Raw genomic sequence first — 21,041 nt, 5'->3', positions numbered from 1 at the left:
TTTTAGTATACACACAGTTCATATCTTTATTTCCATCTACCCAATACAGTTAAGGAGATACAAGCAATTTAAAGTGATTTTTTTGGTCAGACAGGCTACAAAAAATGACAACTAGTGACTTTTTAAAACAAAATACGTGATGTTATCTAACCCCAAAAGAGGTCATCATTATCTGGTCCAGAGATGTTTGACCAATTTCTTTCCCAGCCAAATAGGCAAACTCAAACAGCCTTAGGGTTTAAGCATTTAATCCAAGTCTTTTTGTGTACATCCACTTTCCCTCAAACCACTCCCACAAATCCCGTCCAATTCTAATTGTTTGACTATTCCAATCATATAAAAGGCTTTCATTGTTACAAGGACACTAGGCAACACCACCAGACTGTGTTTATATATTATGGAAAATACAAAAGTTTGTTGGAAAACCTGAAACAGCGTTAGGTACGACATTAATGCAAAACATGGGTAGATTTCGATGACTTCTCAAAACTGTACGCCATGGAAATACATGTCCATGTACATAGGCACAAACACTGTGACTACATCTACTGCTTATGTGTAATTTACAAACACAGAGTACATGTTTTTTAGTTTTCCCTGGAATGGGGTCAAATACAGAGGAAAGAAACGGACAATAAACACCAACATAAAACAGATAATAAGTGATTGACTCCATTTTTTTTCTAAACAATATTCGCTTTTTCTAATATTTGTAAATTTGCTATGTCTATAGACAGGTTAATATTTTTTGGGGCACTAGGTTTTGACGCCAGCTTCTTGCAGGCGTGGTTGACTTTGACTTGTTTGTGGGCAGAGCTTTCAACGCTTTTTGTGGCCCATGGCTGGGGAGGCTCCACGTGACGAGGGACGGGAGGACTCCGGGGTTGGATTACCCTCGCTGCCCGATTCCTCCTGGATGATAGAAAAGATAATAACAGGGGGGGGGGGGTACCCCACAAAGCAATATGAGTACAGAATTCTACTTTGACCAACATATTCTTCTGTGTCATAACAAATTATTGCCTTTCTTACTTTAAAATGGCAAAAAACCTTGCAGTTCTCCAGACTTGAACTGAATTATGTTTTGCACACCCTCATGGCTAAGGGTGAAGCTATATAGAACTATCAAATAGGCAAGCTTGAATGAAGACTATACGTCACTATTAAACCAACCAATGGATGACTAGTCTCGCTAACCATTTGGAGGCAGACTTAGGGGTGCGGTGGCACAGTTGATTATTAATCCAGAGCCCAAAGTATACCAATGTGATTTCACAGCAATACTTTGACTACAATGCTGCACTTGTGAATTAGTAAGAAAGAACTGGCTGGTGGTAAATCTTAAGTCTGCAGTCAAATTTGGCTGACAATGCAGCAACTTCTATACCTCCTCAGAGTCGCTGCTGCTGCTGCTGGACGACGACTCTTTCTTCCCCGCTTCTTCTTCCTCCTCGTCGTTGTCATCACTGACAACCGGCTTGCGCGGAGGGCGGCCTCGCTTGGCGGGCTGGGCCCTGCCCTTGCCCCGGCCGCGACCTTTGCCCTCACCTCGGCCCTGCTTCAGTTTGATCTTCATCTTCATGGAGGAGCGCGCTGTTACCATGGAAACAAAGACAGCAATAAGAATATAAGATGGAACAATCGAGGGGGGGAAATACCGAATGGCTACCTTAAGCTCAAAATGAAAGAGAAATGGGAAATGCTCATAGTTTGCAAGGTACAACACGCCAGAATATAAGCCTATGAAATCAATCCAGCTAACAATGCCAAGCAGTTGCCATGGAAATGCGCCAGTGAGCTCACTTACACTCCGAGTCGGACGTTGCTTCTGTCTCCTCGTCACTGTCTTCATCGCCACAGTTTGGCAGACGGCCTGTGGTCTCTAGGCAACTGCGGGCGCTGGCAAACACTGACTGCAACACTATGGAATCCTCATAAATCTGATAAAGAAAACACAAAATATAATGAATAATCATATGTGAAGAACGAGGGACAAAAACATGAAGATTTACAAAATAAAGTATGTTAGCGGCTACATTTATAGCAGGTTACATCCACATACCAGCTTTGGACCAAGACACTAGGATTACCGTCTGACGTTCAACCTTTGACCTACCTGTGAGCCTTCAAGGTTGTAGGTCTGTGCATTCCTGAACATGAGGTTGACGTCGCGCTCCAGGTCGTTGATGCAGCGGTAGCGATGTTGTCGGATGCGATCCTTGATCTTCTTGAAGTCCATGGGTTTGGGGATGAGCTCGTAGTAGTCTGGTAGCTCTCGCCTGGGAGGTAGGGCCAGGAAGGGATGGGCCAGAGGCCTGCCTTGGCTAGGGAGGGGAAAAATGACTGGTGTTTGTGACGTGTGAAATGTGCGTTGGGAAACGTGTCAATTTCCTCATGCTACAAGACCTAATGTGACACTGCCACCTACCAATTGCGTTGGCTGACTACAGTCCAGCACAAGCAAGACCCTGTAGCTAGTCATTATGTTTATCCCTACATCCACCAGCAAGACCTAACTTCCCCAGCCACCTACCCATCCTTTTAGCTCATCATCCCCTCTACCACCTACATCCATCAAGACCCAATCCCCAGGCACCTACCCATCCTGGTAGCTCGTCATCCCCTCTACCACCTACATCCATCAAGACCCAATCCCCAGGCACCTACCCATCCTGGTAGCTCATCATCCCCTCTACCACCTACATCCATCAAGACCCAATCCACAGCCACCTACCCATCCTTTTAGCTCATCATCCCCTCTACCACCTACATCCATCAAGACCCAATCCCCAGCCACCTACCCATCCTTTTAGCTCATCATCCCCTCTACCACCTACATCCATTGAGACCCAATCCCCAGACACCTACCCATCCTGGTAGCTAGTCATTCCCTCTACCACCTACATCCATCAAGACCCAACTCTTTTAACTACCTACCCATCCTTGTAGCTAGTCATGGTCTCCACGAGCTTTTTCATGTTGTGGGTCAGCTTGGGCGGGTTAGGCTGGGGCTTCTCTACAGGTGGCCGGCCACGCCTCTTCTTGACGGCCGGCTTCTCCACCTTGCTGGCCACCTTGGTCTCCTCCTCATCTTCATCTTCCTCGTCCATGTACTCGTAGTTACGCTTGCGTTGCTTCTTCAGCTTCTTCAAGCCTTCCACTTCGTCCAGGTTGCCTTCCTCAATGGCCTGAGAGACAATTATGTTGCTTAAAGTAAAGTTCCAAGACACCAATCCAATTGATATACTTCTGACCTAACCTTGACCTCGCCAACTGTTGGTAATGTTCCCTGGGGAAATTTAAGGCTTTCAGAACCTTCTAGCTAGAACTTTCGATGCTGCAGAGTGCAACTTATCTGAGGCAGTAAATTCTTTAACAAATATCCTAGAAATCTCACAACTACTGCAGCCTGAAAGCCCAAACTAAATGGCAATGAATAAATGATCCCTACCCTCAACCACTCCTTCTCTGTCAATGAGTCGCTGTAATCTACATCCTTCCTCTGCCGGGACCCACGCCCAAACAGCTTCTCTTCATCGTCCTCAATGGTCAGCCGCTCTACTTCCTTGTCATCCTTGAGCAGCCAGCCCGGTAACTCATCTTCCTCCATCAAACGGGGCTTGCGGTTTGGGTCCCGTGCCTCTTGACGACGTCGCTCGATGTCCATCCGCTGGAAGGCCTCATACTCCTCCTCAGTGCGGGCGATCATCTGGTTGATGGTCTCGTCATCCGGAACTTCATTCTCCTCCTATCAGCAGTGACAACGATAAAGACATTTCAGCAAGTGATCAAACTTTTGAGGCTCTTTTAAATCACTCTTCAAACTCTTGTGAGGAAACCCATGATCAAGTTCCGTTGGTTAGCTTCAGCAAAGATCAACACCGGAAGCTTTCCAATGTATCATTTCTGAGTATGGAGCAATGTTTGTTAAAAAAACAAATACATGACTACTGACCTCATCCTGGTCTGCATCTTGATCCAGCAAGGCCATCAAAAAAGCTCGACGTTCCTGCCCCGTGGACTTATTGTCAAACATGCCGGCCTGAATGACCTTGCTGTCCACGTTAAGCTTGTACTTGGCCGCAGCCAAAATCTTCTCCTCCACACTCTGGACGGTCATCAGGCGAAGTACACGGACCTCATTCTTTTGACCGATACGGTGAGCACGATCCTGGGCTTGCAAATCCTGAGCAATAAAGAAAAAAAAAAGGACAACGCTGGGACCAGTTAATTTTCCCATTTGAATCAGATTCCGGTAAAAAAAATGTCCAATATCAAGCAGCTAGGGAAGAATTTTATTTCGGTGTCCGGATTTCTGTTACCTGATGAGGGTTCCAGTCACTATCAAAGATGATGACCGTGTCGGCGGTCTGAAGGTTGAGGCCAAGACCACCAGCACGGGTGCTGAGCAGAAAGAGGAAATAGTCCGAGTCCAGGTCATTGAACCTGACCAGCAGGTCACCTCGGTCATCGGCCTTGGTGGTACCGTCCAGGCGAAGGTAACGATAACCTAAGTGTTGGGATAAAAAATATCATTTCACCATGTCACCACCAGAGAAAGCATGTCAGTGCTTGCTGTACCTAAAACTGGGACCCCTTGTTGGTTACGACAGATATTAAACGAAGATTTGAGTGACAAATGCGACCATCTGCTGAGCACAAAGACCATGATATGTTTGTGACCTCACCTCTGAAGATGAAGAAGTCCTCAAGGATGGTCATCAAGGAGGTCATCTGGCAGAAAAGCAAAGTGCGATGTTTGCCCGACTTCAACTTGGGCAAGATGCGATCCAGTAGCTCAAATTTGCCGGCCACGCGGTAGATCTCTCGTCCCTGTACGATACCACCTGTCTGGCCCAGATGCTCGCAGAACGAGGCCTGTATAAAGGGGAGGAGACAAAATCTTGAGCTAACTTTGCCAAACTTTCTCAATAGTGATTTGATAAATTGTAATGTTGACCTGGACAAGTTGTTAAAATCTCAGAAGAATACAAAATCCACAAGATTTTCATAAGGAAGTGCAGGTACTTTGTCAGAAAAAAATCACTCTTTTCTGGCTGAAATCTTACTTCGATATGCTGGAACATGAAGGGATGGTTGCAGATCTTGCGGAGTTGCATGATGGTGTTCATAAGCATCTTGGTACCACCGCGACCCTGCAGGTCAAAGGTGAAAGTTCAGCATTCCATTTGGGTTGTGAAAAGCACACTTATTCAAAATCATAAAGCCTGATTCACTACAATCCATAAATGTTGCAACAATGACTCAGAAGTTGTTTAAGCGAGCATTTTTTCTTTGAATAACAAAAAAGCTTCCAGAATTGGAACTGGTAGGTACAATGAATATGGTTTTCTTTTGATGTGGCCTTGGCCATGAGCCAGTGATGCATTATCTGGCCACATACCTTCTTGTCTTTCTCCGATCCATCCGTCAGCATGACTCCCTTGATCTGCATGTGACGATACAGCAGACGTTGCAATGCCGACATGTCGCACTTGATCACATACTCAACCTGTGAAGATTACAAACACGACAGAAATGGTGAAATTGTACATTAAAAATACTGATGTCAGGGGCCACAATTTTAAGAAATTTTACGAGCAAAGCCAAAAATAGGCAGACTACCAGTGGCGGGAAGTACGCACAGTATGACATTTCAGCCAGTAACCTGTTTTTTGCTCCCCCAATATTTTCTGTGCTTTGCACCTCCGTCAACTTGGACCCAGTTCTTTAAGGGAACATACAGACACACTCTGTGCATAGCTATGCAGTGCCCTCGTTAGCTTGTGCACAGACCCAATAGAAGGAAGCTAGAACCAGTTCTGATAATCATTCCCAGTTGACCATCCCATGCATTTTGAACGATTCGCCAAGTTTTGGCACCACACACTAGGCCTTTGAAAGTTTCAAAAGGCCATTTGAAATTTTTATTTTCTTGAGGGAGGGCGGGGAGCCACAGTGGCAGCAGTCGGACTTTCTTGCATCACCTTTTCTGGGAGTTGAGACTCGACTTCTTTCTTGAGACGTCTGAGGAGGAAAGGTCGCAGCACTTTGTGCAGACGACGGATGATCAGAATAGTCTCCTCTTCATTCAGTTCCACCTGTTGGGAAAAAGTAAAGAGAAACAAAAATCACAGCAGAATCCCTTTGGCACAGTACAAAGGTCCAATGGTTCAATTCAGACAGGTTCTGCCAAACTTTTAAGCTATTCCTGACAAAATATACAAGCCGTGCTGACCACTTATTTTCAAGTTAAATTTTTCTTCCTTCGGCAACTCCTGCCTGTGTTGAGTCCTTATTAACGAGAGGAGATGGATCCAAATCTAGGATTACTTGAATGAATTGCTTCACAGAGGGGTCCTTATGCTCTCTTTTACTTTTTGTATTCTGAGTAGCCAATTATAAGATTTACATCAACAACGCCACTCATTAATAATAAAGAAAAACAACAACTTTTCGGCTCACATAAATCCTTTGTGCACAATACAAATCTGGACCTCATCAAACTAATTCAACAAACCCCTCTCAGAACTCATGTTGAGAAATTCAATTTGACTTGCAGTAAACACTTGTTCCCAGTGGTATGTACTGAGAGAGCTTTGCCCCTTTTACACTGCAGAAACACTGTCCATAAACACCACGGATGTCTGTCCATGCCCCACTGAATGTGCACTGCACCTTGCCAGATCATGGCCAGCCTCACCACGTCCCCTGGGGCTACAATGAGCCCCCCCCAGACCCAAGTAACCTGTTTGGTTGATGAGAGACATACCGAGGAGAGATTGCATGGTCAGGCTTGGCTGATGGATGGTTTATTGCCAAGAAATACCAGGAATTTATTTGGGTCTAGATTTCTAGCTACCTGACAGCAATACCCTGGGTTTTAATTTGACTGTTGTATTTTCACTACTGACCTTTAGGCCAAATGGTTCTACCTTGTGATCAGGTGAATTTTTTTGCTATTTGTCTTTTGCATTCTTGAGGTAATGAAAATATTCAAAATCTGTAACATTTATTACTTCTGTGAAACCTCATAGTCTACTTGAGCAAGCTAACATCCAGCTAGAGGATGACGGTGCTTGTGTCCATGAGCAAGCCTGTGTATACCAATTGTTTGTCCTCAAACAGGAATGCATGGTACCAACCTTTTCTCCTGTGGAATAGAAGGGTGCATTGAACCACTGGTCAAAGGTGCTACAACACTTGAAGATGGTCGGCAGCAAAAAATTAAGCAGTGCCCACAACTCGGGTAGTTTGTTCTGCAACAGAGATCAGGAAAGAAACTGTTAGTGACAAGAAAGCACATGAATGGCACTGGGCTTTGCTTACTTGGAGCTGGTAAGCCCAAACTATTGGCTCAGGAAATTTATGCGCTAAGCAAAAATCGGTGGAGTACCAGTCACAGGCATGACACATTGCATAGCGTTTTAGCTAGTAAGCTGTTTTTGTAAGCAAACATTTCCTGTACTTAGCAAGTTTCCTGAACTCAGTCTTTAAGTCACCAGAGCTGCCTCTCAGTTCAGAGGACTGTACAAGACTCTTGCACTACCAAACTTAATTTCAACCCTCCACATTTTTACCCGCACAATGTTCACTTCGATTGGGGTGTGAAACTAAGTGATTTATGAAAATAAGGCTCAGTCCGTGCTCTTTCTATTGCCAAACAAAAATAATGAAAAAATATAAAATCTTTAAGAATCATTTTGTGGGATTGAGTCTCAAATTGTTTTTGTTTTTCATCCTTTTGCAGGCGGGAAAAGTTGGGTTTCTCACCTGCAAGGGAGTTCCAGTCAGCAGGACTCGATGAGGCGCTAGATAGTGAGTGTTCAACACCTGGGTCAACTTACAATGATGATTCTTCATTCGATGGCCCTCATCAACAATCATGTACCTCCAACGGATCTAAAGAAAAAAATAAAGAGGTGGAAATGACCATGCTGAATCCAGCTGCGGCAGAGAGAAGTTCTGAATGAAGCATTTTAGGGAGTGATTTTGGGTGAAGCTTTTACAAAACATTTTTAAGGAAAGATTAGCAAAGTTTGCAACTCCAGATTCATATTTGTTTTCAAACAGAACCAGTGAAGAAATACTGTCATACAAATATGTGAGAATTTGTAATCAATTTTCAAAATGCATCCTACCTTTGCCAAGACTGCCTTGTCCTTCATAACATACTCATAGGTGGTCAAGAGAACATTGAACTTCATGGTGCGGAGATTGGCCGCTAGGGTCCGGCGCAGGCTGGGCGATCCCTTGTAGGACACCTTGGATATGGTAGGAGTCCACTTGTCAAATTCCATCACCCAGTTGGACAATGTCCTGGCGACAAAGAGATTTGGATTGTCAAGATTATTGCTGAGAAAGGCAACAACTCAAAACACAACAACAACTCCCAACATGCATTACTCAATCTCAGTTCTAGGTTAAGTCACTGGAGACAGGACTTTGGTTCCATCTACGACTCAGCCATGACTCATGTACTATGGGTCAGACTTATTGACAGTAAGAGCTGTTACTTAAACTCAGGCCAAGGAACAGAGTCAGAAGATTGTAAGCGACTCAATCTGAGTTTCCAGTTTGAGTAACTTGAAACACAGCTCCATTTCAACTTGAGCGTGAGTGCAAAGGACTCATACAAATTGAGTGACTCAAATCATGCCAACATTAACCTCATCTGGTTCGAGTTGTTCAAGTCGGGCTTGAGTCTGAGTCACAGAGTGCTAACTAGGACAACTACTCACGAGAGGGGAACAATGATGAGATATGGGCCTTTGACGTTCTTCTTCTCAATCAGATAAGCAATGAGAGCTATGGTCTGGATGGTTTTGCCCAAACCCATCTCATCGGCCAGAATACCATTCAAGTTGTTGTTGTAGAGAGACACCAGCCATTCCAGACCCTTGATCTGTGGAAACAATGCATCCAATTAAACAAATGGGATCGTTAGTAGGTTCCACATACATCCCAAGCAGCTAATGCCACTAGCCACACCCAACTGGGTCACAACCATTAGCTAATGCTAGCCACACCCAACTGGGTCACAACCATTAGCTAATGCTAGCCACACCCAACTAGGTCACAACCATTAGCTAATGCTAGCCACACCCAACTGGGTCACAACCATTAGCTAATGCTAGCCACACCCAACTGGGTTACAACCATTAGCTAACGCTAGCCAAACCCAACTGGGTCACAACCATTAGCTAATGCTAGCCACACCCAACTGGGTCACAACCATTAGCTAACGCTAGCCACACCCAACTTGGTCACAACCATTAGCTAATGCTAGCCACACCCAACTGGGTTACAACCATTAGCTAACGCTAGCCACACCCAACTGGGTCACGACCATTAGCTAATGCTAGCCAAACCCAACTGGGTCACAACCAATAGCTAATGCTAGCCACACCCAACTGGGTCACAACCATTAGCTAATGCTAGCCACACCCAACTGGGTCAAAACCATTAGCTAATGCTAGCCACACCCAACTGGGTCAAAACCATTAGCTAATGCTAGCCACACCCAACTGGGTCACAACCATTAGCTAATGCTAGCCACACCCAACTGGGTCACAACCATTAGCTAATGCTAGCCAAACCCAACAATATCCACCTGAAACCCTTAGCAACACCCACCAACCCTTCCCAAAAAGTCAGGTTGACATAGTGGTTCTCTCCTAGCATTTCACCTCTGCCACACCCACCTGCCACCCTAAGTCACACCCTAAGCCACACCCACCTGCCACCCTAAGCCACACTGACTTGCCACCCTAAGCCACACCCACCTGCCACCCCAAGTCACACCCTAAGCCACACCCACCTGCCACCCTAAGCCACACTGACTTGCCACCCTAAGCCACACCCACCTGCCACCCTAAGTCACACCCTAAGCCACACCCACCTGCCACCCTAAGTCACACCCTAAGCCACACCCACCTGCCACCCTAAGCCACACTGACTTGCCACCCTAAGCCACACCCATCTACCACCCCTGAGCCACACCGACCTGATACTCCTTCAGCGTTCCATTCTCCAGCATATCCGGTTGCTTGGTGATTTCTTCTCGTATACCATGGGCGATGGAATAATATCCCACATTGCGAGTGTTGTATTCATCATCGGCGGCATGGACATCACTGGAAAATTACCGAAACATAATTACTGGGCGTGAATAGTGTTAACTATTGAGCAGACTATGTGTATATGCTATTTGCACTTAACTCTAAACGGCCAGGTTATTTTGGACCATCTCCCAGCCAGGGGAAGGACATATTCTCCCGAAGAACTCGGAAGTCCAAGTGACCTGAGCACAATAATTCCAACTTGCGAATTTCACCTTAGAAAAAAAACAAAAAAACAACTCTTTAAAAAACAAGGCGACGACAATCCTTACTTGATGGCTTCCTCAGTTGTTGCTGGTACAATCGGCGGCTGCGGTCGCGGCGGCGGTGGCTGTTCTTCCTCATCCTCTTCTTCCTGTTGACACAAATAAAACAACACTTAAGCAAAGATATGCTTAAACTTTCAACTCCACAGTAATTCTTGTCAAGCAAGTTCCTCCTCTACTTACAAATTTGTCTTATTCAGGCATAGAGTGGTTTTCTTTCAGATGAAAGGAAGGCAGAATGCTACATATACATTGTGGAACACTGTTTAAGGATAGTGAAGTGAATTGGCGGGAACCGCGTCTCTGATTTAGTTCCAAGCTTCCTGTATTAATATCAATGTCGAACTGAATTCCAATTATAATCCTGATTCAAATCACAGTGGGAATGACTTCAAAGATACCTCTTCAGAGCCCTCTTCGGATTCGTACTCGGAGCCGTCCTCATCTCTTGGTGCAACCTCATACCCAGGGTGCATCTCCAGCCATGCCTCCAGCTGGGTAGCCTTGGGCGCCTCCTCTCCGCTCACGATGTGACCCGTCTCGCGGTTGATGACCTTGATGGGCGTGTCGCTCATCTGGCTGCTCTCATCCGTCAACTACACGTTGAAAAACAAATGGGAAATCAATGACTTGTATTGTAATGATCCAGATGCGGTGTTGCACCAATGGAAACTAGTTCAACAACACCCTTTGTTGACTTCTGGCAGGCAGCAGCAAGCTCATTGTAAAAATGCTAGACAACGTGAGTAAATGTAACACACAAAAAATCATCAAACTCTTGCCTGCCACTACTGATCAACAGAGGGCGCCCTTTGCGCAAACAAGGGCGACATCATCAATTTGTAGCCTTTGTGTGTTGCATGCTCATTTGCATAATTGATGACCACAACACAACACAGAGCCTGGCTTTGCCACAGCATCTATCAACATATATTTTTGGAAGACGAAAACCGATTTTCTTTTACACCAAAGATAGCTAGAAAAAAATAGCCACATCTCCTTTTAAAAGAGAACCTATCTTTGGATGGCTTGTTGGCATGGGCTTCAGGAAATAAACTTTTAAGTACAAAGAACCACTCCAGCCATTTTGAATATTGGTGTCACACAAATCGAACATTTGCTTCCAGACTTGGTCAAAAAACCTCTACAAAGGCTTTTCAGTTGTAAACAACTTCACAGATGCATCTCCAAGAGATTACACTGTGGTCTGCTTTCCATTTAGAGGAGTGCAAAATGTTAGAAGAAAAAAGATTCAAGTACAGAAATGAGGGTATTAAACTGACTTTGTGGTCCACATTGATTCTAGACCTGTTCCCAAGACAGAGATTTCCACAAAACGTCTAATTGCTCATGGCTGGAGTGGATCCCCTAGTTTAAGTTTCCTTACCCCATCCTGAAAGGCTTCGCTTACCTCAGCCTGCAAACAAGACCATAACAAAGCAAACAAACTATTTCAGTCACCACTCAACAACCAAACCAAAAAAATCCTTTGAAACAGTTTTCATGCAAAGCTAAAAACCAACCAAAAAAATCAAGATGTATACAAAGAAACCAGCCTGACGTTAAAGGACGACTTCAGAAAGCTAGATGGCACACAAATGATTGGATTGATCAAGAAAATTGATTTGGAAACCATAGCTTCCCTTACTGTGCAAAAGAGAAAAAAATATGATTGGTTTCTTATCGTTGCGTCAAGCAACAAAATTTGGTTTGCATTAACCCTAAACCCTGCCAGACGCAGCACAGTCCATCAGGTGAAAGAGCCTGATGGACTTTGATGCATTTAGCAGTCAACAACAGCCGAACAAACTGGTCATGTTGAGACAATAGGAGCTAGTCCCATTGAACAATGCCACTGCTGGACCTTAAGGTGACTAGCAACCACAGATTCCTAGGCTGTTTGGCCTTGGGGAGAGTTGGCCTGTTGGATCTTGTAACACTGGGCAGGCAACCCACTTTGACAAATGATGCACATTGACACGTCTGGCAGGGTTTCTAGCCAAAGTTTGCTGGAGGGATAGGGTTAAGCGCAGCTCTGTGGGAAATTGGCCCTCAACCGAAACTAGCTGCCCAGCAGAATTCTGCGGCCAATAAAAGTTGCCATAATTTGACAGTCACAATTAATTAGCATATTGAACTTTCATTAAACCTTGGAGCTGTTTGACGAGGATGCTGTTCCATCAAAAATGAACTTGTAAGTACTGCCTTATTTCAAATTTCTAAGGCTGATAAGTATGTTTTCAATTTCAATGTTTCTAATTGCAAAGAAAATAAATGCTTTATTTCGGAATGAAATCGCCAATGTAAAGAGGAAGTTGATGGCGGTGTATCGACGAGCTGACCGCCCCAACCACAATCTTGGGACAAACTTGTAGAAACAAAGAGTTATCCACAGCAAATCATACAGTGCCACACGCTTGAAGAACAGCCACAATTTGTCGCTTACAATATTGGTGAACTAACAAAACACAAGTTGCCAATCTGCTGCTTTTCTTCCAACCTAAACAAGCTTAAGCAACAGTCCAAGAAATGATTTTGCTACATATTACAAGTTTCAACGCAAAAATTTACACTGAAGTATTTGGGATAAATTGAGTGGGAAAAAAAGCATCGCATATAATGGTCAAGCATTTATATGAGCGTGGGCAGTGTTGTAGTCGAGACCTGTTAAGATGGTCACAAGACCATCACAAGACCAATGCAAGACCATCGCAAGACCATCACAAGACCAATGCAAGACCAGTCTGAATTCAAGTCACAAGCCACCAAAAGGAACTACACTAAAAGCATTCCTTTGTCACAGTTCACCCTCTAACTTGTGACAGGTCTTGTGACTGGCCTTGTGACAGGTCTTGTGACTGGCCTTGTGTCTGGTCTTGTGACTGGTCTTGCAATTGGTCGTGATGTTCTTGACTACATCACTAAAACCGTGGGCCTTCCACTTGTTGGACAGTCAAAGCAATAAAGTCAATGTCCTACATCTGAAGTCAGAACAGGCAAAGTTGACACAAGTTCACAGACACGCCCTACCTTCTTCTTCTTGCGTTTCTCGCGTTTCTTCTTCCTGAGCTGTTCCTGGTGAGCCCGGACCAGTTCTGCCAAACTGTTGATGTAAGCGTCCGTCTGGCTCAGCAGGTAGGCGAGACGTTTGTCTTTCTTCTCGTCAATCAAGCGCCGATAACCCTCCTCATCTTCAGCCTGACCCAAGGTTGGAGCAAAAAGTAAAAAACAAACTGAGGCTTTTGAAGACAAGCCAGATCATGTCGACAAGAGTAACTTAAGGGATACTCTCTCATAAGGTGCAGCAACCATGAGATGTGACGAGTAAGTAGGCGTTACAATAAAGTGCACCTGAATAACTTGAAGATGCTTAACGTAGCCTAAGAGAGAATTCAGAGTGAAGGTTGGATTTCTGTACCGATTAAGGCAGTAAAAAATTCCCCGCATGAATGACCCCCAACACACCAAAACTTTACAACTCAAGTCCTGTCTAATGTTTGAATCCATTTTTTTTTTACTGAACTAAAGAATAAATGATCTCTTTACAATGCTAACCAGGAAACACTGCTAGCTCTAATCAGCCACGAACAAGTGCCAATCACTATAATCACATGAGATTTCAGTCGGTAACCTACGTTTTGCTGAGCAAATTTTTTACTTTGCTTAGCTACAATTCTTTGACAGACGTCGGCCATCTCACTCTTACCATGAGCCGTCGCATTCGTTCCTTCTCGATGCGTTCGCTCTCTTTCTTCTGCTCTCTCTCCGTGTTGGTATGGTAGGTCATGACCGCCTTGTTAAGCTTGCTGAGCTTGGCCTGCACACTGCGGTGGTACTCCTTGAAGTCCTTAGAATGTTGCATGATGCAACTCAGGTATTCCTGTACAGGAGTCAAAGTTAGGTGTCACAGGTCAACCGAGCAGCTCCTGACTAAAAAAGGGAATTCCCACAGGCTTGTCTAACTTCATCTGTCTGTGAAAGCCATTAACTTCAAGTTGAATCCACTTCTCACAGATATACGAGTTAAAATAAAGCCTTCATGACAGTCCCATCAAGCATAACCTTCTTCATGTTTTTCTGAAGGTGTGCTAAATTCATCTGAATCTATTAAACCAAGTTTTAACAACCGCTTAGATCTGTAAGTTTTACAGCCAGGATATCTCAGGTAGAGTGTCCAGCTATTCATATTTCTAACTTAGGAATGTTCCAGGCCACACAGATGAATGTTTGATCTCCGTGGAATTCCAACTTCAACTAATTCCAGCTCTATCTGGGACAGCTCGCTGTACGGCAGGCAATACCTGATGTTTCTGGCGCCGCTTTCTCTCCTGCTCCATCTTCTGCTGCTTCTCCAGTTTCTCTGTCAGTCGGGCCTCGCGCAGCGACTGCCGCTTGCTGCGTTTGTAGGCCTTGGAGTTGAGGGCAGTCTCTAGGGTGGTGTCCCGTCGCATACAGCTCACTACTTCCTGTCGCAGCTGGTGACACAGAAGAAAAGTCAACAAATCCAGTTTGTCAGATTTTCATAGTTTCGGGTCTGTTTGGTCCACTCTGGCATGCTAAACCTTATGCATTTAGTTAACTGTTAACAAGTGCCTACCTGACGCTGGAAGTTGAGAAGTCTCAGAGCACGGAGTTCAATGGTTGCCTTCATGCGTAAGTCTTCAGGCAGGGAACCGGGGAGCGTCTGTAGCTCTTGGATGCGATAGGCTATGCGACCGGTGATCCTACAATGGTAAGGATGGAGGAGTTCAAAACATGGCTGCATTATGTCCTTACACTTTCCCAATCCTTAAAAATCTACCAGGGGGTGCTGGAAGGATTTTGCAGGTTTGAGGAAGGTAGAACCCAAGCACTGCTACCTGGCAGGGGGCGTGATGCTCTTTGAAAGTGACAAAGAATAAACCTTGGGGTTTTCTGGTGATTTGGGGGAAGGTTCAAGCAATTTCTTGGCATAAATGTCAAAAAACGGCACAAAGTTTTGGACAGTCAAAGATACTAAGTGTCAAATTAGGGAGGAACTGATTAAATTTGGAACGTTAAACGAAATGAATGAAGGGTTACCTTCTCGGATAATGTGGTATTTTGTTCCTCTAAATTTGCATATTTGAAACTATGTAAATGGTGCAATATGTGTACATGACAAAATAGGGTCATGTGGGCTTTAAGATGCTTGGTGGGAAAACCTAATTGTTTTTGCAGTTCTGGGCATGGGGGCATAATTCTGGGCCTGTGCTGTAGTTCTCAGCATGTGCACAACTGTGGGAAAGGGCTTGTTTGTTTGTCGCCATCAAGTGTCTCCAAGTCTCCCACTGTCTCTGAAAGTAACAGCCTATCAGAGCTAAGGTTTGGAGTTCTGTGTACAATGCTGGTACCTGTTTTCACGCTCTGACAAGATTTCCACTGGGTCCATCCCTTGTGGTTTCGCCATGGTGATCAAGCGATTCTGTTTAGGCTGTAGCATCATGACTGTCTGGATCTGCTTCGGGGGCGGCGGCTGGTGCATCGGCTGCTGCTGCTGTTGTTGTTGCTGCTGTTGTTGTTGTTGTTGCTGTTGTTGTGGCGACATCTGCGGCGGTATTGTGGGGCGGGGGACCCCTTGGGGACCGCCCATTGGGTGTTGTTGCTGCTGTTGTTGCTGGGGCCACTGGCCGGGCATAGGCCCAGCGGAGGACTGACCACTGGGCCCACTACTGGGTGGACCGCCCATAGGGGGCTGGCTGCCCATTGCTGTAGGAATCAACAACGTCACACATCAGAAAAACAAGCGCCAAACTTTCAAGTTTTGCCCCAAGAAATCTAAGACATTTTTCCAACACTGTTGTAATCTGGAACAAGTCTGTTTTGGCTATTTTAGATAATGGGTAAAAATGCATTTAAAATCATACTTGGGCAAAGTTCTTAAACATTCATCACTTTGAGATCTATAACTTTTTCTCTCCATTTTTAAAGTGCATTTCAGAAGTTTAATTTTACAGGGATTTCAAATAAACTGTTGGGCAGTGCATTTCTAATTATATTAATAAGTATACAAACAAAAGAGGGCTGTGCACAGAATTGCTGCATTAGTTTGAAATGCGGTTAGAAATTCCCAGTGCAAAAAGAAGCCAGTGCCATGCTTGCAACTTCCACAATGCGCAAAATCAAAACTGGCTCTTCCAATACAGCTTTGGTGGTGTGCAAGAACCATTCCTGAAGAACACAAGGCAGGCTCTCGTTGTTACTGCAATGCAAGAAATACCAAAGTTACCCAAACGAAATACGACGTGCCGAAGTAAACTAGAAAGATTCTGAGATCCTGACTCACATCAGGGAAGGATCCCACATGTCTAATATCCCACACGCCTTTTCATATCAACCCAAAATAAATAATTCCACAAACTGAAGGCTTCTGATGAGAAATGGACCAAACAAATTTATTTGATTTAACAGTTTCAATTCTCATTGTAAACTGCAAAATTTCTTTCCTCAAAAGAAATAATCTCTCTGATTTTCCTGAAGTTTGATCAACCCTCTTTCTCAATACCAATTTGGAAGTAAACCTCCTTAAACTTCCAACATCCAACAGCATGCAGGAATCCCATTGACTCAATCTCTGTGCTTTGGAAACCAGGCCTTAAGTCCAATAAAACCAATCAAAAACAGCTGTTGGATTTTGGAAGACTTGGCCGGCAGGTTCAGCATTGAACTTCATTACATAAAGTAACTGTGCAACTGAATGACGAGGTGCATTTCTAACAAAGCAGTCCGCAGGTCTCCGCAAATTAAACTCCTGTTTAGGAATCTAAAAACCTAAATTTGGCTCATTTTTCTCAAAATGTTTCCAACTGATGGAAATACTGATAGCCTTTTAAAACTATTTCCAACTTAAGAATGTTTTCTATGTCTGTGTGTACAGCAAGGAACAATAGGTGAGCAGTATTCCCATAGGAACCTGAAAACCCAATTCCATGTCTCTTCCAGGATTGTTCCATCTGACAACTGGATTCCGGGACAATTTTTTTCCAATTTTCCATGACCACTCCAAGACTTTCCAGGACAACTGTTTTCCCCAGAATGTATCCTTCCAAACAGAATTTTAGTCGAGTGGCTTACAGCATAAAAAGAAACATCAAATCATAAATACCTGAGGGCAGCAAGCAGAAATGGTGATTAGCATGAGGCGGTAGCAGCAAGGTGTTCATTCAACAGCAGCCGAATTCAGCCCTTTTGATAGCAAGTGCTCCTCGCATGAGGGGGGGATATATCTTTAAGAACAAATGAAAACACAATACTCACACAGCCTACCAAATAACCTACCACCGGTGCGTGGGTACATGGCCTGGTGTTTGCCCTGAACGGCCTGGCGCAGGTTGTCCGGTATCATCTGGTTTCGGGACAGCAGCTTGTAGGCCATGATCTGGGCCTTGAGTTGGTGGAGCTGGGTCGAGCTGAAGGGGGAGGTGCGAGAGCCTGGGGGCGTGGGGCCCATCCCTGCCTGGCCCTGCCCACTGGTGGATGGTGGGGCATTGGAGTCCATCGGCCCGCCATAACCTGATTCAAGAAGTAATGCACAAATCAGCTACCTGGACAAACTCAATTTCAATCCATCATTCTGGGAAATCATGGTAAAACAAATCAACAAATACCATGAGCTTTCTTCCAACTTTCAATGAGGCTTTTCGAAATTTAAGAACTTTATTATCAGTCATAAAGCGGAAAAAGAAGCTTTTTTAGTCTGTGATCTTCAACATATGAGCCTCCTTGGCAGCACGGTTTATTGCCATGAAAAATTTTCGCTGAATTGACTGCCACTGTACATTTATCAATGGCAAATTCTGTGCATTTCAACAAAATCATAACAATCCACATCAATCCAAATCAGTTGATAGATTTTTGTGGACTTTGTGGGCCAATGGGCGTTGACCCTTTTTTGCTGCATTTCTTTGTCCTGTTCTCTGCCTTACCTCCCATAGCCTGCTGTTGCTGGTGTTGTTTTGCTCGTTTAGCCAGGCCCATCAACTGACCATAGCGGGGATCCCCCTGCATGCCTTGTTCCTGCATCGTCTCAATGGCCTGTCGCAAAGGGGAAAAGACTAGAATTAACGTTCGTGTCATTCAATGACCTTATTAACTAGTCACTACGGTTCATGATCTATAGGACGGCCAATGGTTGTAATCAACAAGTTGATATCCTGGACCAAATCTTTGAGCAAGACACTTTACTGTAATTGCTCCACTTGTTCAAGGTTGTGTTTACGGGTGGTGCTGTCCTGTACTCACCCTATGCAGAGAGTTGTATTGACTCTGGAAAGTAGAGCTTTGTTGCTGGGGTCCGTGCATTGGCCCAGGGGGTGGCTGGGGGGTCGGAGTTGGACCTGGCAGGCTTCCTCCTTGGCCTGGCATCGTAGGGGCCATCTGGTTAGGGGGAGCCGTGTTCCCAACTGGACCTTGGTTCATCATGGGCATCTGGTTGGGCATGGGATCTTGATTGGGCATGTAGCCCGGACCCGTCATTGGCCCTGGGCCTTGCATGGGCCCCGGCATGGGTCCAGGACCTGGCATGGGACTTGGGGCAGGCATGGGTCCGGCGCTAGGTGGCATGGGTCCTGATGATGGTATGGATCCTTGTCCTTGCATGGACCCTGGAGCCGGCATGGATCCAGGACCTTGCATGGCTCCCTGATTGGGCATATGACCTTGACTATATGGGCCTTGGTTACCCATATATCCCTGGTTACCACTGTGTCCCTGGCTAGCCATTGGGCCTTGACTTCCCATAAACCCTTGACCACCAGAATGTCCCTGGTTGCCCATGGGAGGTTGGTTGCCCATGTAAGATTGGTTGCCCATATATGCTTGCCCACTGGTCGGCCCCTGACCTGCCATGGAACCTTGACCTCCAACTGACCCTTGACCTGTCATGGGTCCCTGGTTTCCCATAGGGCCTTGGTTTATCATAGCAGAATCCTGGTTTCCTATGGTGCCTTGGTTTTCCATGGCACCTTGGTTCATCATGGAACCTTGACTGCCCATAGGTGCCTGGGTGCCTATAGGTGCCTGGGTGCCCATAGGTCCCTGATTCATCATTGGTGCATGGCTACTCATGCCTCCCTGGTTCCCTGTTGCACTCAGGTTCATCATCGGGCCTTGGTTACTGATTGAACCCTGGTTGCTCATTGGACCCTGGCTCATCATGGATCCCTGATTCCCGATTGATCCCTGGTTCCCCATTGGCATCTGTCCTTGGTGCTGCTGCTGTTGCATGGGCATTTGATGGTGCTGCATGGGGCTCTGGCTAGGCGGCATTGGTGACTGACCGGGCATAGAGTTAGGGTTGGGCATCGGAGACGGCATCTGGGCCATGGGACTACTGGCATGTATCATACCGGGGCCGGCCATTGGGCTATGGATGGACCCACCCATGGGACTGGCGATAGGACCACCGTGCATGGAGCTAGGGCTGGGAGTCGGCATTGGGCGGGGGCTCTCCATGGGCATGCCAGACTGGGACATCGGTGAAGGGGCCGGCATTTGTTGCGATGGTAACGGAGATTGCTCAGCCATCTGGCCAGGAGCAGGCATGGAAGCTAAGTCGGCTAAGGAGTCCTGCATAGGACTCGAGACTGCCATTGTTTCATCGGACATCTTTCTTCGAGCTTGACCTATAAAATGGAAAAAGAGATCCAGCTTGTAACGACAAACATAACTGAAATACTAAAAAATGTTCAGAACTCTAAAAACACGACTTGGTTACTGTTGACAATTTCCATCCAAGTTATAAACACATACTACAAAATTCTTCTAATGCCAATAAAACCAATTTAAACTGTTATTAAAACACAGTGCCGAAAAGAAAAATTACGGCTTTTGTACAAATTGCAACTTCAAAAATGAAAAGCAAAATATAAAGATTTAAGATAATAGTTAATGAACAAAACAATAGGGCCTACAGATGAAGGCCTATCGCCCATGCCCCATCAGCAGATTACAGCAAACACTAACACTGACAGTGAAAACTGTAATCCAGCAAGGTCAGCAGGAGTAGTAGCTATAACATGAGTCCTGTCGTCATAAGTATTTCATCAGACATGTCAAGGCCATGGTAAAACGCTTGTGCATTAATCTAAGTGACCACGACACAAATGTGGAGGAAAATTACGAGACACAAGCCCGTCATTCTAACGTTACACTGCCAAAAAATGCAAGCCAAGGCCAAAATAGCACGTCGGCGCGTGACGTGAGGTTGAACAAAGACTTCATTGCTCATAAGAAGCCTCAATTTACCTTTATTATGTTGAATTTTAACGACTGATTCTGTCTACATGAACAACTACAATGATGTTAATTGGAGTATATGTACATTTTGGACTTCGAGGAGTGATCCTTACCTTAAAAATGTCGTTAAAATTCTTACGGTTCCGTCATGACAAAGAAAGACCGTCCATGTTGAATCGACCCAGCGCTTCGGAAATTATCGCCTCATCTTAATTTCATTGGTACACGTACGCTATCATGCGTAAGTTAGCAAACCCAGTACCATCGTACCAGCGAAATGGTGTTACAAATTTTAATAATCCCAACGTGAAATTTGGTCCCGAAGGTCCATTCGCAAATAGCGCACAATTCGCAATCAGGTATAGCAGGTATGTTTCGAAATGTTGACGCCCTCATGAGG

General features: G+C 45.1%; 1 protein-coding gene across 4 annotated transcripts; it reads right to left on the bottom strand.

Moving 5' to 3' along the window:
• Positions 1-20,877, bottom strand: LOC110977740 (SWI/SNF-related matrix-associated actin-dependent regulator of chromatin subfamily A member 2-like). 4 transcript variants are annotated; one of them, XM_022232136.2, is made up of 29 exons: positions 20,755-20,877; positions 18,647-20,028; positions 18,331-18,439; positions 17,663-17,917; positions 15,760-16,114; positions 14,985-15,111; positions 14,689-14,862; positions 14,094-14,267; positions 13,418-13,585; positions 11,775-11,804; positions 10,789-10,983; positions 10,394-10,476; positions 10,007-10,136; positions 8,742-8,905; positions 8,142-8,319; positions 7,774-7,902; positions 7,146-7,259; positions 5,988-6,101; positions 5,405-5,512; positions 5,070-5,156; positions 4,689-4,878; positions 4,323-4,510; positions 3,956-4,186; positions 3,452-3,748; positions 2,938-3,188; positions 2,117-2,324; positions 1,808-1,940; positions 1,388-1,593; positions 1-912 (listed from the first exon to the last, which is right to left on the bottom strand). In XM_022232136.2, the coding sequence occupies exons 2-29, from the start codon at positions 20,009-20,011 to the stop codon at positions 820-822; spliced, it is 5,856 nt and encodes a 1,951-aa protein (XP_022087828.2). In that variant the 5' UTR covers positions 20,012-20,028; positions 20,755-20,877; the 3' UTR covers positions 1-819. The 4 variants fall into 4 exon arrangements, with proteins under 4 accessions (XP_022087828.2, XP_086999958.1, XP_022087829.2 ...); XM_087143832.1 differs by having other exon boundaries at positions 17,672-17,917; XM_022232137.2 differs by having other exon boundaries at positions 17,684-17,917.
• Between the last annotated feature and the right edge of the window lie 164 nt (positions 20,878-21,041).

The sequence above is a fragment of the Acanthaster planci genome, linkage group LG12 (genome assembly GCF_054643075.1).
Source record: "Acanthaster planci isolate LZ-2023a linkage group LG12, COTS_SCS, whole genome shotgun sequence".
In the NCBI taxonomy this organism is placed as follows: Eukaryota; Metazoa; Echinodermata; class Asteroidea; order Valvatida; family Acanthasteridae; genus Acanthaster; species Acanthaster planci.
Note: the sequence above shows the minus strand (reverse complement) of the source record. Positions and strands in the feature narration are given on the sequence as shown.

Bases quoted from the DNA above. Each gene is read 5' to 3' on its own strand.
- LOC110977740 (XM_022232136.2), bottom strand. From the start codon at position 20,011: ATGTCCGATGAAACAATGGCAGTCTCGAGTCCTATGCAGGACTCCTTA. The intron at 11,805-13,417 runs GTAGGGCGTGTC...TCTTGTTTGCAG, and splicing joins AGAAACGCAAGAAGAAGAAG to GCTGAGGTAAGCGAAGCCTT. The intron at 7,260-7,773 runs GTGAGAAACCCA...TCTCTGTTGCAG, and splicing joins TGACTGGAACTCCCTTGCAG to AACAAACTACCCGAGTTGTG.